Below are 18013 nucleotides of genomic sequence, written 5' to 3'. Positions count from 1 at the left end.
CAAGAATGCGTCTAAATTTCAAGATGGTGACCATAACGATAATTGCTACATTAATAGGATCCAATATTGCGGTCGTAACGTAAAGTGTAAGAATGACATGGTACTCAACCAAGATGGCGGGTGAAACGAAATATGCAACATTTATATAATCCAAGATGGCGACCGTAACGATAACTGCAACAGTGGTTTTTAAGATTTTTATTATTTATTCGATTAAATAATTTTTTTTATGATTTTAAAATTTTTCCCGATTTTCTAACATAAAAATTGCGGATTTTCAAGATGGCGGGCGTAACGGAAAATGCAACGGTGACGTCATCATCTAAAATGGCGGAAAACACAAGGCCGAAATGTTCGAGAAAACAATATTACGTCATCCAAGATGGCGGATCCAAAATGGCCGTCGGGGTCAAGTTCAAGGTCAAAGGTCAAGGTCACATCCTGATAGAGGCTTAACTGAGGCTTGAGTTAAGGATGCTTAAGCCTCTACCAGGACATTTCTAGCCTCTGGGATTTTTACGGAATAAAACGGGAAATATTCTCTCGAAACGGGAACTTTTCCCTCGAAAACGGGAAATTTTTTCTTAAAACGGGAATTTTTGAGTCATTTTGAGTTATTTTGAGGAATTTTGAAGATTTTTGAGTAAAAAATGGCCGCCGTGACGTTACAATCCAAGATAGCGCACAGACAATCACAATCCACATCCTGAATCCTGTTTCAGAATGCCCTATTATATACTACTAAACTTGTATGAAAGTTATAGTAAAAATATATGTTCGTTAAAGTAATAAACATATTTGAATTAATGAAAGCAAATAAAAGTACATTTATCAAATAAATTGTAGATTTCATTTACTCCTTCTTTGTATCCATACAATATAATGATAATTCAATAAAAATGATTCAATTTTATTCATAAAATTATGCAATCATTTCATCAATGTTTTGTTATGACGTTGTCACTTTAAACTATCGTCCTTAAACCGACTTTACAGACAACAAATTTTTATTCAAACAACTAAACCATTTTTAAATGTATCTGTAACAAAAATTTAATAAGTAAATACTAAGTTTTCAATATTAACTTAAACATGTGTATGAAATTAATTTAAAAAATGAACGAGATAACTATTGATTAAAAATAAAAATCAATAAATATTATGAATGTTTGTTCTAATCTATTAATTTTTATTATTTACTAAATAATATTGTTATTATTTAGCATGCAAATAAATTATACATTCGGGAACATAATCGCTTTTACTTCTTTTTAAAAACTTGGGAATACTCGTTACTATGACTATTTTAGTATACAAAATATATATTTTAGGGTAGTGTTTCGCTATTATAAAGTTTCATTTGGCACACCAATACGTTTTGGTATGTCCCCTAATTTCGACACGTAGTTCCCCCATCTGCCAATGAAAATTTCGTTGCACAGTGCGCGCGCGCATCGTAAAAATTCACTCTCATAATTTCCCCATGAACCGCCCAAAGTAGAATAACTTCAGAAAAAGAACTTCGAAACAGTTTCCCTTGCCTTGAGTGTGTGACCAGTGTGGCGCGACAAAGTGTGTGCGTGTATGCAGGGGTGCAACAACTAAATTTACAAAGGGGGGGCAATAAACCTTTTTATAAAGAATCATCGATTGAAGCGGGGGGTCCGGGGGTCCTCCCCCGGGAAAAATTTGTATTTCAAGGTGGAAAATGGTGCTATTTAAGCAGTTTTACTATCTAAAAATTGATTACACAGCACTTTCTTTGCCCCTGTTTGCCCCCACTTCAAGGTTTCAGAGGGGGGGGGGGGCAAAATACCCTTGCCCCCTCCCCTGTTGTTGCGTCCCTGTATGTATGAGTGTGTGTGGACCTCAGATTAGTTTGAAGAATGATGCCTGGTCCTCTAAAGAGTGAAGTAGAAAATCATTGTCCTAGACAAAAAAATAAATTAGCATGCGCGAGACCGTTGCCCTCGGCGGACTCGCGCTGTGACCACGGTCTTGGTCGTGGTGTCGCCAGTGATGGAGTACACGCCCGCGCGCTGGCGCACCGCGGGGCTGAACCTGTGCATCGGCGTGTTCTACTGCTCGGGGTCGGCGCTGGTGCCGTGGCTGGCGGCGCTGTGCGGCGACTGGCGCGCCTTCCTGCTGGTTGCCGGGCTGCCCCAGGCGCTGGCGCCCGCCTGCTGGCCGCTGCTGGCCGAGAGCGCGCGCTGGCTGCTGGACCGGCGGCTGGTGGCGCGCGCCGCCGCCGGCTTCCGGCGCGTCGCGCGCTGCAATGGCGCCGTCGTGCCGCCGCGCGTCTGGGACCGCTTCACGGTCAGCCGCCAGGGTCGCAACTAGAGTCTCTGGCACCCGGGGCATGAATGGATTCGTGCGCCCCCTCCCCCCTCTTTTTTTTGCACATGCCACACCAATAAAGCGGGGGGTCCGGGGGCCCTCCCACGGAAAAATGGTGCTATTTAAGCATTTTCCGTACCTACATGTAACAGTTTCTGTGCTACTGTAACTTCCATGCATGAACCAACTATGTCCATAAAGTAGTCCGTATAATCACTACACTTGTTCATTAAATTGTCGTCATAAATGTTTTTTAAATATTCAAATTCAACTTGCGAGACCTTTTTGCAGCAAAGATTTTGATGATATCATCATAGCAAATAGAGGATGCTCTTCCTCACAACCAGTGGTACCACCCTTTCTGACAACATTGTACTGTATTCGTATAGAGGACGCATTAAAAATTTCTAACTTCTCCCTTTACAATTTTTTATGTTAATGATGAACTTAACATTTTTCTCAGAGTATTTTAAAATAAATATGTTGAGACGTTGTATTGTAAATATCAGATTAGACCTTCCTGGCATGCAAGTTAAAAAACTTTTTACTAGTTACCAGTTGTAGTAGGAATTACTATGCAAGCGATTTCGGCGCCCCCACAGCTTTGCGCCCGGGGCGTATGCCCCACTTACCCCCCCCCCCCCCCCCTTAGTTGCGGCCCTGTCAGCCGCAGTTCTATCTCATCTACCAACATACCAATACATATGTGCATGTTCGTTAGTTCACAATCTTCGATCTCAGGAAGTTCCCCACCGATAGCTTTGAAATTAAAACACAGTGTTGCATTCGAATACGCGCATGTTTTTTATATATTTGTGTTAAACCTGAGACAGGTAAAAAGCTAGGTTAAAATATAGATATTTAGAAATATATATAAATAAATATTTGTGCGTTCGTCTACTATATTTTGTGTGTGTTTATATATAAAGCAGGGGCGCAACAACTAAATTTCCGAAGGGGGGGGGGCAATATACCCTTTTATAAAGAATCATCGATCCCCCCTATTGAAGCGGGGGGTCCGGGGGTCCTCCCCCGGGAAAATTTGTATTTCAAGGTGGAAAATGGTGCTATTTAAGCAGTTTTATTATCTAAAAATTGATTATACAGCACTTTCTTTGCCCCCGTTTGCCCCCACTTCAAGGTTTCAGAGGGGGGGCAAAATACCCTTGCCCCCCCCCCCTGTTGTTGCGCCCCTGATATAAAGGAAGATAGCTTATATTTGTCGCACGGACCAACGTAAACATAAAAGCTCAGCATTGCCGAGCTAATCCGTACGGGTCCGTTAACGTCCACGTGTTATTTTAGAAGCTCTTGTGCCATGAGATCGTCTCCGTTTACGTTGTTCGTCTCCGTTTCCGCGTCGTTGTAGGACGGGCCTTACGCTGCGGATGCAGTGAACGTGTGTTCTGGCCAAAATTTACTCGTCAGAATATTTCAGATTTGTTCGTCAGAACATTAGTGGTTTCAGTGCAGGCGTGTTATGATGTCAGTTGGTTTCTATCCACCAGCGAAGTTTCAAAGTTTTAAAGTAAAAACTTATAGTTAAAAAACTAAAATAACTTTTATATCGTTGAATGAACTAAAAGTTTAAAAATAAAATTTAGATTTAAGTTTATTAATTGTCCAACAGCCAAATAATGCACCACAACTGTGTATAACTAAAAACGTTATGTGCTTGATATACATTTGTCTTAAATTTTCTGTTAGGAAAAACAATATGATTTGTAATAGATTTCATATCACTTATTTTAGAATATAGTCAGTACGAAAATTTAATTACATAGTAATTGCGAAAATTTTAGGATGTAGTCATTACGAAAATGAATATTATAACTTTAAAACAATAATGAACTTAAAATTAGTAATGGGATGCTTCAGGGGCGCAAATCTGTAGGATTCGTAAGTGGGGCACGCGGACATTTACAGGGGGCGGGGGTTCCGAGAATTTTGCGCGTGGGGCTAACCGACACGTCATATCTGGATGCGGGACCCGTGTTCTGTACACTGCCCATATTTCGGCCTGCATGTAATAAGGAGAAAACTTTAAAATAACAGAACTTTGAATTAAGACATGGTTTTGACATCAAACACGTTTCACAGTCACGCTTTTGCAAGTGCATGCAGGCCCCCCCTCCCTTACTGAGGGGCTGCTTAATTCGAGGGAGCCCGTGCTCCCCTGCCCCCTCCCTCGGTATCTACACCCAGGAGCTGCTTGATTACATTTGTCGTGAATTTTATTTTCTATCACCTATTTTTGGATATAATCAATATAATCATTCCGAAAATGAAAGAAGAGAACACCCGACGCTTTTACGCTTTTAGTTATACATAGTTATGGTGAGTTATTTAGCTGTTTGACAAAAAAACTAACTTTTTTTAAATCTTACCTTAAACAACAAAAAAGTGTATTATTTTTTTATTTTTTAACTATGGGTTTAGTATATTCATTTGAGTCTCAAAATGAAATTAAAAAATTGAATATGAGTAATTGAAACAAATTAAAAATACTAAATATGAGTGTTTAAAGTATTTATTTGTTACAATGAACTTAAAATAAAAATTAATATTCACGTCATCTAGTCATTTCAGCTCATAAATAAGGGTCTGAACACCCTCCCCTTTCCCCCCTTCCTTCCGGGCACATTTTACACCATAACCCCGACCTTTTGGATCGGAAACACTCCAAAATGAAAAATCATTGATTTTTAAAATTGTCAAAATTTTGAGTTTTTAACCTCCCCCTTCTCCCCCTCCCTTACCAGAGGCACAGAATACCCCAGCACAAGTTCTCACAATGCCCCAATCTCATGAATACACAAAAAGCATGGTTATTACCCATAGCTCGAAATTAGGTTTGTTTAACCTCCAACACCACCACCCCCACCCCTACTCGTCCATTCCCCCTTAACTCTAAGGTCTTAAGTTATCAAAATATTTTATTGTGAAAGGTTATTTATGCAAAATTCGGACGTCTAATAAAAGTGAGTAAAAATTTAATGGAAAGATTTTATTTTATAGTCCATTCACTCATACATAATAAAAGCTTGCTAAAAAAATTATTTGTACTTACTATAAAATATAATAAAAATTATACTTACCACGTACGCCCATTTCTCCAGCAATTGTATCTCACTTCTGCCGAGAAATATCACTGTTGTGAAAATATTTTTCTTGCGAATTCCACAAATGCAACTCTATTCATTTGTATACATCCATTGTTATGACCTATCGATAAACCTACAACAAGTACTAAATGCGAAAAATAAAAGTGGTTTTAATGACCAACTAGTTCTGACGTGTTCGTATGTAATCTGCAGAGGCGGTTGCAAACAGTGTATACACACTTCCAGTTCGTTCGCATTGTTTGATTTTTCAGACTTATTCGTCAGAACACGCATCCGTACTGTAAACCTTGGCCTTCCAAATAACTCTATCACTAACTTAACGAACTGGCGGAATGACGGTTGAACAGGCGAAATGACGAATGACATCAGCACGACAATGAAACCTTTCACATCGACTGATTTGGCTTGGTTTCTTTGTGTTTGCTTATCCGTTTTATTTTGTCCGTAATTGATGTTTCTTTATAACATACAGCTAATCAGCAATTGCGTATGTCCAAAATTATATTTCAAATCAATCAATATTGCAAGAATCATTCAAAGAATGAATGGATGAACATATAGAGTGACGGATGAAGTGGAAGATGAACAAATGAAATGATGGACGAACGGATGAAGTAACATTTTAATGTATTATGGCGGATGAACAGATGAAGTAGCAGATGAATGAAATTAAGGTTGAACAAATGGAATAACAGATTAACAGGTGAAGTAACGTGTTAGTAGTGATGTCGAATGAACAAATGAAGTGATGGTTGAATAGATATATTAATTAAAAAGTGAAGTACCAATTAATATTCAGTTAATGTTATCGAAGAACAAATGAATCAAAATTGAATGATTTCATCGTCATTCTCAATAATAAATTAATCAAGGATAAATTAACTATCAACTTTTTTTGCCACCCGGAAACATTGAGGGCTATGGTAGGAAACCGTGTCAGCATTTTCCGGGAGTAATTTCAGGAAATCATTGATACCCGCAATCACGATGAATTGATACACTGTTATATCGTAAAGCCATTTCTCTCAGTGTGATTCACTGAATAAATGAATCGATCGACAAGACGTTTATCTAGAATTTTAAAATAGGCACTTTTCTGCAGTAGATATCCCTGGTAGACAAAAATTAACGTTCCTATGCGTTCCAATGGCCAACTCCGGGGTTCTGACACGATTCTCGCTTGTTCTTCCTTGCCGTTTTTCCCACCACATTTCTACGTCACTCCCTTAATTAAATCACCACTTTTATGCCACTTGCCTGCCACTCTTCTGCGCACAGACTGGAGTCCAAACATTTGGCTCTCATTCAGCGAATACACACCCGCATAATTCCCATCTTAGCCATCTTAGCTTCTCCCGCAACTTTCCTACAAACAATTAATCCATGTCATCTAAGCTAAAATGTATTTTTTTAAACTATATGATAAGGATATTTAGTATTTAAAATAAGTATAAAAAGTACATTAATAGTATTCGCTCAAAACCCAGAGTTATACATATTTGTTGTATATTGAATGAATAGGTATGTATTTTTGATCGTGATGCATAGAAATTAAAACCTCATTTTGCCTTTTATTGAAAAACCTAAACTTCTAATTGTGTTACCATTGCAGAAAATCTGGACCAATAAGCCTACAAGTGACAAGAATCCCAATTTCCTTGGGCTTTTCGCAACCCCTCGCCTAAGGCGGAAAATGTGCATCCTGATCTTCAAATCGTAAGTAAGGGCCTCAGATTGCATGTATCTATCAGCAGTCTTGCACAGGACAAATAAATATTTTGCGAATGATATCATATCATCTGTAGATACTTTTTACAATTTTTTTTATATTTATGCATAAATTATTGTTGACATTTTGAGTTCGGTGAACCCAGGCAATGCAAACTTCTCACAGAAGGTTACTTTGCAAGAGTTTGCTAGTATACTTCTTGATATGAACGAAATTAAGTCCGGAGGGTACACTTTTACAAACATAAATCCCCTACATCAATGGGAATCGCAAGAGGAACTTTTGGCACCCAAGGTTTACTAACTTAAGAGTCCTGAACACTAGATACAACGGCCTATTTTTTTTGCGTTTTGAATGTTGATTATTGTCTTGGTCATGAGAAAATCATAAGGACTACTGTGTAAGTCAAGAGTTAACATCATAAAAATATTTTTAACACATACAGCTCATGATTGTAGCCTACACTGTAAAAAAATGTTGTGTAATTTTACACAAAATGTATGTGGCAGCAATGTCTCCACTGATGTTATCGTACTTTTACACCAACACGTGTGTATTTTCACTAAAATACAAGAGAAAAAATACACCAACACATGCAGGTGCAAAATTACACTAACCTATGGTTTGGTAACTATGTCATAGATATTTGTGTATTTTTACTGCATTTTACGTAAATTAACAAATGCATGCATTTGTAAATCTATAACTGTCAGTTAATTTTACTGAATTTACACTAACAATGTTAATTTGTACTATTTCCATAAATATTTTACTTTTTGTAGCCTAGAGCAGTTATTGAACAATGTGTATTTTATTTTCTAATCGCCTTTAAAATATCAAGTGAGTTTCCTAAAACCTGAGTGACCTAGCGGAGGATCGAACCGACAACCTTCAGATTATTTTCAAGTATCTTAACTTCATCAAGCAGAATAAGATTTTTAAAAAAAAATGTGAATGGTGAATATGACACTCGTAACCTAATGTAAATCAAATGAGTTTTTGTCAGTATGAATAGCAAAATAAATTATATTTTTTTCCCAGTGCCTTAATGGTTATAAATATACTGTGACAAAATTTATGTAATTTTGCAATTACTTAAGTGTGTAAATACAACTACAGTGTTCTGACAAAAATATAGGACATAATTTAATTTAACACTTAGTCCAGGTGTGATTTCACATATACATACAAATGTTTTATTTAACACATAAGTAATTGAAACAAAAGTTAACATTAAGAAGCCGGTAGCACAATTTGATTGTCTAAAAACATGAGTGTAAAAACTCACAAACTGTACTTGTTTTTAAAAATTGTAGTCCAAAAATTTAAAATAACTAAAAGTATGTATGAGTAATATTATGACAGATTTTTACAGTGTAGCTATGTAAGTAAAAAATCTTTATTTCCTTTGTACCTACTATAACTAACACACTCAAATAAATGGCAGAAGTTTTATTTTCAATGCTTTCATTAATGTAACACTTGATTAAATATCGAGTTTTCCCAAGCTTATAAATTTAACACATTTTCACGTTGTTTATGATGAAACTAGAACAGCCAAAACTCCTCAGATTTATTTCTTGGTTTATAATATATTTTAAAATGTTTAAATTGAATCACATCTCGGCACAGCCTATTTATGTCCTCGTGGGTTATCATGTATTTTCAATATTTTGTGCTAATTCGTAGACAATTTTGTCCATAAAACTCACCCCACTCGATAGCTAATTTTTACTATACCTTCTGTTATATCCGTGGGTAAAAAAAGTGACATATAAATTGATTTAGTAGAAGAAAAGTAGTTCCTAACTCCATACATACGATACCTAGAATGCTAACAGAAAACCAGCCAACGCAGTAGCCGCTCAAAGTAGTACTGGAGCAGGATAAACATGTAGCTGTCTATTTTACCAAATACTGAAAATATATTAAAATTTCAGGTGTTTATTTTGGAAATTATGTAACCTGGTGAATGATTTTTTGATATTTAACATTCTACACTTCACTTGAAAAAAATTATATCAAAGTTGGTTTAGCTTTTAAAAACAAATACAGAGTAATTTTAAAATTAACGATATTTAATTTCTCTTTTTAGGTTATTCTCAAAATCTAGTAATTTAAAATTGAATGGATACAAGTAAATTTTAGTTTATTTTAATGTAGTTTATTTATGCTATATCTTATATCTTTAAACGAGCAATTCTTATAAATATATATAATCTGAATCTCGGAAACGGCTCCAACGATTTTCATGAAATTTAGTATGCAGGGGGTTTCGGGGGCGATAAATCGATCTAGCTAGGATTCATTTTTAGAAAATGTCGTTTTATCGATAATCAACTTGAACATAAATGGCTTTTCCTGACATCTATTGGCGAGTAATAATACCCTTTTTTTTATTGGGAGCAACTAACTGCTTTAACGACACAACAACACTAAAGTTACTCCAGTAGATGGCGTTGTTAAGCAACACTAAGCCAATGAGTGTTTGGTTTGAGGTTAGACCAAGAAAATCAATTGTTTACTTATATTATTTGTTTCTTTTTAACTCATGTGTTCACTTAAAAATGCCTAAACGATCTTTGAAAAAAAAAACGCTTATAAACAATCTAACTTCACGAAGCCGCAACTTCTCTCAAGAACACCTTGAAGAACATCGTCATCAAACTGGTCAGGTTTCTCAAACTTCACACAGTGAAGACTCATTTCAATAAAACCTGCATGAAAACAATCCGGTTTCCGCTCGTCCCACACGTGCTGCTAAAGTAAGATGCTTGCAAAACTTGACTAACATTATACGAGCAGAAAGGTCTTATGATTTAGATGTTTCACGTGAGCGTGCGTCACAACGTGTGGCTGCTTATTCATATTTCATCATTTCATCAGTATGTAATTCGTATTTAAATATAATTTCTAAAAAACACAATTTACCAAAATAAATTCCGAGCAAAGCTCGGTCATCCAGGTATTGTAAGTATAATGAGAGTAATAACTCTTGCCTCTTCCATGAGCTCTGCGACTGAACTTCACTTTCGTTTGCATGGGGTTGGAACACGTCCCTACCAGGATTTTAAAGAAAAGGAAAAAATACAACCGAAGACCATAATAAAATTGTAGCAACTTAACTACATAAATATACAGAGAAATTATTTCGAAGGATAATTGTAACCCTTAGAGGTCAACAGTTATGTATTTCCTTTACCTTATAGCCCGACATACCTTATACACAACAGCAGTAGTCTACATTTAATGCTAGTTTGCACACGTATTACTGTAAGCATGAATTTCATACAACTTGACATGTGTTCCATGTAAAACAATTTATTAACAAAACATAAAATTTTAGATGAATATATATGTATATACGACTTTTTTAACGAAAACATAAAATATTATAATATGGATTAAAAAATAAAATAAAATTTAAAATATGAAATGTTAAGTTTTTTCTCAAAAAATTCATTATTTAAATGTCTTAAGTAAAAGTTGGAATTCTAAATGCCTACTTTTGTCTGAGATTTTAGTATGAAAATAAATTTTTGTTTTAAAATTCAATTTTTAAGAAAATGTAATAAAAAGGTTGCAATGCTTATACTGGACCCCATCCTTCACTAAATCCTGGATACGGCCCTGCTTGCATCCCGGATTGCTTGAGTTCAAGCCCATTCAGTCATTCAGATTTTGGTTTGACGTGCTTTCCCGAACTCGCTCCAGGCAAATGTTGAGTCTTAGCCTTTTCTTTCCCAACATTTTTCATTTATGTCACTGCGTGTCCCATTGACAGAGGGAGGGAGGATATATTACAACCTTCTCCCCGAAGTTGGTAAAAAGATTTTGCAAAATATAAGTGAAGGCAGTATGTAATTTTAGGTGATTCAAGAAGAGCTGTTACAACACCTGCAATTTCGACTGTGTGGGAAGCAGCGTCACCTACAGCTTTTTTCTGTAAGCCCATACGTCAGTGTTTTAGTTTCAATAGCAATGCAAGTTTTTCTTTAAAATACGTGTTTAAAAAAACCTATATCTCACACTGTGTGTGAGTGTGTCACTGTCACTTTATGTCTTTCTGTTAACGAAATGTAAAGCCCAACATTCATATATTTTACGTCCTCAGGCAGAGACGCAAATGGTAATTACGAAAACACAGGTGCGACAGCAGTTCCCGAAACGTCAATTGTTTCTGTTTTGGAAAAACTATTGTGTTTGTTTCGTCTTTTCGTTTTGTAGTGTTTTTGTCTCGTTTCAACTGTTGTGCTGAATTTTTTTGGGTTCAATATTTTGTGCTGTCATCATTTGTGGGTTGTTTTTTTTTTTTTTTTTTCGTTCTCTTCTGTTTAGGAAAACTATTGTGTTTGTTTTGTCTTTTCGTTTTGTCGTGTTTTTGTCTCCTTTCAAATGTTCTGCTGAATTTTTTTGGGTTCAACATTTTTGTGCTGTCATCATTTGTGGTTTTGTTTTTCGTTCTCTTAGTCAATTTTTCTTTGTTTTTCTTTGTTTGTTGACCATATTCCTGTTATGGAATATTACGTGGTGTTTATATAATGTTGACTACAGCATTGTTTTGTTTAATTTGTGTTTTTTGTCTTTTGGATATTTTTTAGTTTTCTTCTGCAGAAAAAGTACTTAGCAATGGCGTATGTCCAAAAGCTTACATCAAGTCACAAATACGCTTATAATACGAAACTCAAACATGAAGTTTAACGTATTATTCTTTTAAATAAGGCTGAGAGGGATAAATATACGAATATTGTGTTTTCGTCTACATTCAATGGCGCTAATCACAGCACCCGCCGCTGGAGTTCGTTGCCGGAGCAGTTGCGTTGACTATCAAATCATTCGATTTGCAGATCGAAATTTTTGACTATGTAATGAATGAGCTATACGATTAAAGAGAAAAAAAAGACTCAAAAAAATACTAAACCGCGGCTTTGGACCTGATTTTTTTACGAAGGAATTTTTTTTTTAAATACTGCCCACATTGTGAATATTCATTAAACTTTTAATAATTTAAAGTTTCCTTTGTGTTTGTGGTCTTTTGTACATACCATCCACAACAGATGGCAGCACCGTGGTTCCATTCACGAGATTACCGTGCACCGAGAGCTGAGATGTTAGACATAGTAGTAGCTTTGAATATATATACTGTATAGAAGTCGCCAGCCCAGGTTAAAATTTCTAATACGGTTTGAGGTAGTTGGTTAATTCACCGCCGCAATCGCCACCATCTCTAGGGCATCGACTTGTGGTGGTCCCTAGCGGACAAGTGTCGAACTCTTCAAACACCCCTTCCCCACCCACCCTCAAACATGCTTTGTCCTCCACCCACCCTCTACCTCACCTCTCATCACTACAGTTTTGTGACGCACAAACTCCCGTTGAACGACCTTGAGCTGCAGTGAATGTTGGTTGGGGGGTACGGGGAATGACAGCGGGCGACAGTGCTGCGCTCTAGCGTGTAAATAACAACCTAAGACGATACAGGGCGTTACGGCAGCGCACTGCAGCGGTGAAGTTCCCAAGCTGCTCATCATACGCTTCTGAAAAACGTAGAGTAAATCCTATCCACTCGCGACTTCTATCCAGTATATATATTCAAAGGTAGCAGTGAAACTGCGGAAGGCTGGGGTGGTGACCGCACGGGGGGTCGCTCCGCGCAGGGTGGTGCTGACGGTGAGCTACGACGCCATCTCGCGGAACGTGTCCGGGCTGGGGCTCAGCCCCTTCGCGGTGTTCAGCGCCAGCTCGGCCACCATCTTGCCGTCGTGCGCGCTCATCCTGGCGCTGCAGGACCGCGCCGGCCGCAAGGCGCTGGCCAGTTCCTCGCTGCTGGCCACCGGGCTGTGCGTGGCGGCCGCCGGCGTGCTGCGCGCCAGCCTGCCGCCGGACGGCACCGGTCAGTCTCCGTGTCGAGGCTCTGCCCAGCTGCGGCTGTTGGCAGTTGCAGTTGCACTTCTAGTTTGAAAAACTATATATACAGGGCCGGCGCGTCCATATAGGCGAACTAGGCAACCGCCTAGGGCGCCAAGTAGCTGGGGGCGGCGCAGCACGACACTTAACAGCTGATATAATATGTTTAACGATTATTGAAACTAGATGAAAATGGATTTTTGTAACAGTTTGGAATGTTTATATTGATATAAGTAATTATTTAAAGTCCACGGTGACCTGTTTATGATTTGTAATAAGTAAAAAAGTAAAAAAAAAACACAAGCCTGCTTACATTTTATCGTTGACAAAATCTTAGGCTTACGTGATGTATTTTGAAGCAAGGAAATTTTTTTTGGGGTGTCCGGCGTTGGGGGGGGGGGGGGGGGAAATTAAGTTTTTTCACCTAGGGCGCCAATTTACCTTGCACCGGCCCTGTATATATATATGTGTGTGTGTGTGTGTGTGTAAAAGCAACCAAAGAGTACAAACAAAGACGTCTTCCACGGCACTCAGCTGATGGACTGATAGTTTGGAATGGCGATACGCTGTTCCCACACACGGCAGTCTCGCACTGAGGACTGTCGAGCCCACAGTCCCATCAGTTCGTGAGTACATCAGTTCCGCGACTGAACTTGTCAGCTCGGACTGATCGCGTGTGGGGGGGGGGGGGGGGGGTTCCCCTTCAGTGAGGCAGATGATAGTTGCGACGCTCGCTGGTGCGTCTAGCGCAGTCTTCTCGTCGTGCATGATGGGACAACTTGCGAGCGGCAGACATGACACTAGATGGCGAAGAAATGTAGGTAAAGTTGTAATGCAAGTCCCTTGAGTGCGTTTAAGAATCTGTACTGGGTTTCATGTCTAAAAATTATTCTGAAAACACGAGTTTCAACATTTTCACTCTTCTAAAAATACAGTTTAGAAACGATAACCGAAAACATAGGTATGTATCCGCCATCAAAGTTTCCTTGACAGGTTTCCATAGACACCATTTGGATATCTTGAGAGGTTTTAAAATGCGTGGTTTTTTTTACTGAAGCTCTACATATCGTATGTGTGTCCAGATAGACGAGCCCTTGGGGCCCCTTTCAGTCACGCAACACCTCGAACACCGCGTTCCGTAACTACATAGGTTCAAATGAGACTTTTTATTCGCGGTGGCACGCATTTGCAAACGCTGCGTTTTTCAACAGGAACACTGGTAGTTTAAGATATGGAGGGTTCGGAGGTTTCCTAATCACCGGTATGTTTAATAATTACTTTTATTCACGGCGCTGCAATCCGCAAGGCGGACGCAGGGTTACCAACCCTGAAACTCTCCGTAACTCAAAGTCATAGTTTTATTCGGCTTGATGTTTGGTGAGGAATTGTGCAGAGAAATAAGTAGGTGCAAAATCAGTAAATTTGATGTTGAATTTTTATTTACGAGATAAATTCGAGTGGAATACCTCTCCGGAAGGCTTTAAAAACAGAAGAAAGCAACAGTGACTGGTAGAGCCAAGACTTTATGGTGTTATAAAAAATTGAAATGCGTCATTAAAAGTAGTGGATTTCGTCTACATCGTCATTAAAAATTAAGACACTTGCAGGCTAATAATAAGTATATAACAAGAAAAATTATGTTGATCAACTGCTTCAAGATTTCATGGTAAGATACTTAAAACGTGTACATAAATGAAAGTTAATGAAAGTTGAACAAAAAACTGCAACTAAAACATTCCATATTTCCTTAGTTCATGAGAAAGTTATAAATATGAATATTAAAAAAGCTAAACACTGTTTTAACTGCAATATCTAAAGCCAAGATCTTTCACTATTAAAATGAATCAAAAAATCAATACGCAATGTTGATGTTCCTCTGTAGGCCTTTAGCCATATCTGTATAGTATCAGCTATGGACTACTATTATTAACTTTTAAAAAACCATAAATTGAAACTAAATTCTTATTTTTACATATGTAGTACATATTATTTTAGGTTTTTAAATAAAAAATTAAACTAAAATACATGAATACACATTATATATTTTGATGGCAAAAATCATGTCATTGGGACTAATTTCGCGTCATTTTGTGTTTAGCCTTGCATTTCGGTGTTATGTGGTGTATTGACATCCTTTTCAATGATTGGCGGTGTACGACTTCCTTTTCGGTGTTTGGCTGTTATTTCGCTTTTATCGCTATTCGCCGAATAATCTTACCTCTAGTTATTGGTATATCTGCATTGGAAAAAGTGCCACCACAGGTATCAACAGCATTCGCGCATGCAAAAGCGCGAATAAAAAATGCTTAAAGTGAAGAGGTCTCCAAAATCATATTAGGCTACAGACTACTGAGAATTCACCAGCTCAGGGCTCATGAATTTGAGTCGTGCTGGTTTTTTTTTTTTTTTGGATAGAACTAACGACCACGTCACATGGGCACGGTGCTTCAACGATCGCTTCGCCCCTGTTCTCGTTTCAATACGTTCACACTTATGTAACGCCGACCCTGAAATGCTCTCTTCTTTTTGTAACAGTTTGTTGACTCCCGAGAGGGGTAACAAGGGGTTGAATACGAGCGTGCTGTAAGAAACGTATTTATTTACAACGAATCGTAACATCCAGAATTCAAAATTTAAAAAAAATCATCAACAGACATGTTTCTTCGCTCGTGTGCAAAGTCATTCCCGCAGCACAGCAGCACGTTCCCATAACACAGCTATAAACATTAAACAGAAAATACGTTATTGGAGCCACAATAGTCACTGCCCGAGGAGGCCAATATACAATGTAGAGCCCTGGGCTCACCGCCTTTCCAGAACAGCGCTGAAGCCAGGCGGAAGAATACACGCCCGGACTATTTTCAAGACATGTAACCGGTCACGTGGTTGCTCCCACTCTCGCCCCGCTCACGTGACTGCTTCTGATCACGTGACAAGAGCCGCACAAGCTTGCCGAGGAGTAAGGCAACCTTCCCCACATTAGTGTCCGACGGTTCATCTGCATTCAGGGAAATAAAATCGGGAGGGAAGGAAGGACTTTGCGGTGAACCAAATTACACCCGCAAAAAGTTGTTTCGCCTGAAAGGCACACCCACTGTATAAGCGGTGTTGACGCAGAGACGTGGCTAAGGGGTGGGTCCGTGGGGTACGAACCACGCCCTTCCAAGTTAATAAAAAATACACAAGCGAAGACAGAATAAAATAATTACATCATCCTAGCCAAATCGAATCCTTAGGTGGCTAAAATATTGTATTTCCTTCCCATTATAACCTGATATACGCCTCAAACACAGTAGTGGCAGGAATTTTGTTTTCAAGTAGTCTACATTAACGCTGGCTTGCACGTGTGTTACCGGAAGCATTTCTTCCATACAAACACTGAAAGAAATTTTTGTATATTTTACAAGGAAAATCCTTGGAAACCCTGTTGCCAAGGATATTACTTGTAAAACTACAAGGCAGAACTTTGTACCATGTGCGATTTTGCAAGGCTCTGCCTTGTAGTTTTGCAAGAAATATCCTTGGCAACAGGGTTTCCAAGAATTTCCCTTGTAAAAGTACAAATTTTTTTTAGAGTGAACGTGAAATTTGTGTTTCGTGTACTTAACAACATACATAAATAGTTATGTGTTGATTTTTTGACCGTGTGTTTGATCACGAGACGTTACGTTTTATTATTCTTCATTAAAAACATTTAAGGGCACGAGAGAAACATAACCTTACCGGTTTACCCTATGGAATCATCATCTTGTGACATCACAAATCATAAATAGGCTACAGCAGTGTGCTGTTAAAGGCTTACCTTAAAACAAAAAAAAATCTATGAGCGTTCCTCTAAAACAGCTTCAAACTTAGGGGTACCAACCGAGATCTAAGCAAGAAGAATAACACAACCGGAAAACTCACCTGTGTACCGATTATTTGGAATAACCTTCAAGAACTTTCCGTAACCGTTACAGACTTCCTGCTTTATCCCAGAGAAGTTTAGAGGCAATAGGAGGGAGAGAGAGAGGAATTTAGGGTATAAATACTCGGGGTTTAAGGCAGTTCAGGATGGAGCAGCAAGGACCATCAAGACGACGCCACCATGAATCTATGACATCAGAGAGAGAGGGGCGCACGAGAGTATGGAGGTTATTGGAGAGCTAAGGATAATTTTTGTGATCGTTATTTTCTTTAATGGACAGTAATTTACCTAAGTCTGAATGTCTGCTGTTATACAAGGTTACTTTTAAATTTCACTAACGTTTTCTGACACCTTTTTCCTTGGACTTTTTGTGTATGATGCGTCCGGTAAAATTAAAGTAAATGTTAGTTTTTGGTACTTATAATAATAGTCTGTTTTATCTCTGCACTTGTTTGCATTTTCTGCTCCTTTTGTGTTGTTTATTTGGTGGCCATTTTTGTTTCAGAGAATTAAAGTTACTTAACTCTCCAAAGCCTTAAAATAATCTGTAATTGTATATTGTGTTATTTTTCAGAGATTTAAGACCTTATCGCTCAAAACGTTTGTTATAATGTAACTTGATATATATTTAACATATGAGAATATTTTTTGAGTTATATTTGTGTGATTAAAAACAAAATATATAAACTTCATTGTACCTGAAAAAAGTAATGATATCTGATTTAATTATTTTGTAATGTTTATGGAAATGTTTGATTTCCTATATTTGTTTGATATTTACAATTCAATACATTTAATAAAATTTACTTGGGTTGTCTGGTTAATGTTCTGCCACCACCTAAAGTTTTCAGCATTTAGGTTATTTACTTAGATTTTCATTTAATATGCAGGTCAGGTTGGTCTCATCGAATGTAGATAGTAATTGTCTTCTTGATTTGAACGTCAGGTGTGCACAATTGTATCAAGAATTACCCAAATTCTGATTCAAGTGGTAAAAAGGGGTTTAGT

The 18013-nt window shown here is 37.8% G+C and overlaps 1 protein-coding gene across 1 annotated transcript in view; it reads left to right on the top strand.

The window, feature by feature from the left end:
- Positions 1–18013, top strand: part of LOC134531328 (organic cation transporter protein-like) — a 58066-nt gene that overhangs the window by 28367 nt on the left and 11686 nt on the right. The window contains exons 3-5 of the mRNA XM_063367023.1: positions 2018–2316; positions 7075–7178; positions 12849–13084. Of these exons, the coding sequence (XP_063223093.1) occupies positions 2018–2316; positions 7075–7178; positions 12849–13084 (639 nt within the window). The remainder of the gene's footprint in view (positions 1–2017; positions 2317–7074; positions 7179–12848; positions 13085–18013) is intronic.

This window comes from Bacillus rossius, chromosome 3, assembly GCF_032445375.1.
Source record: "Bacillus rossius redtenbacheri isolate Brsri chromosome 3, Brsri_v3, whole genome shotgun sequence".
Taxonomy (NCBI): domain Eukaryota; kingdom Metazoa; phylum Arthropoda; class Insecta; order Phasmatodea; family Bacillidae; genus Bacillus; species Bacillus rossius.
This window is presented reverse-complemented; position numbering and strand designations above follow the sequence as displayed.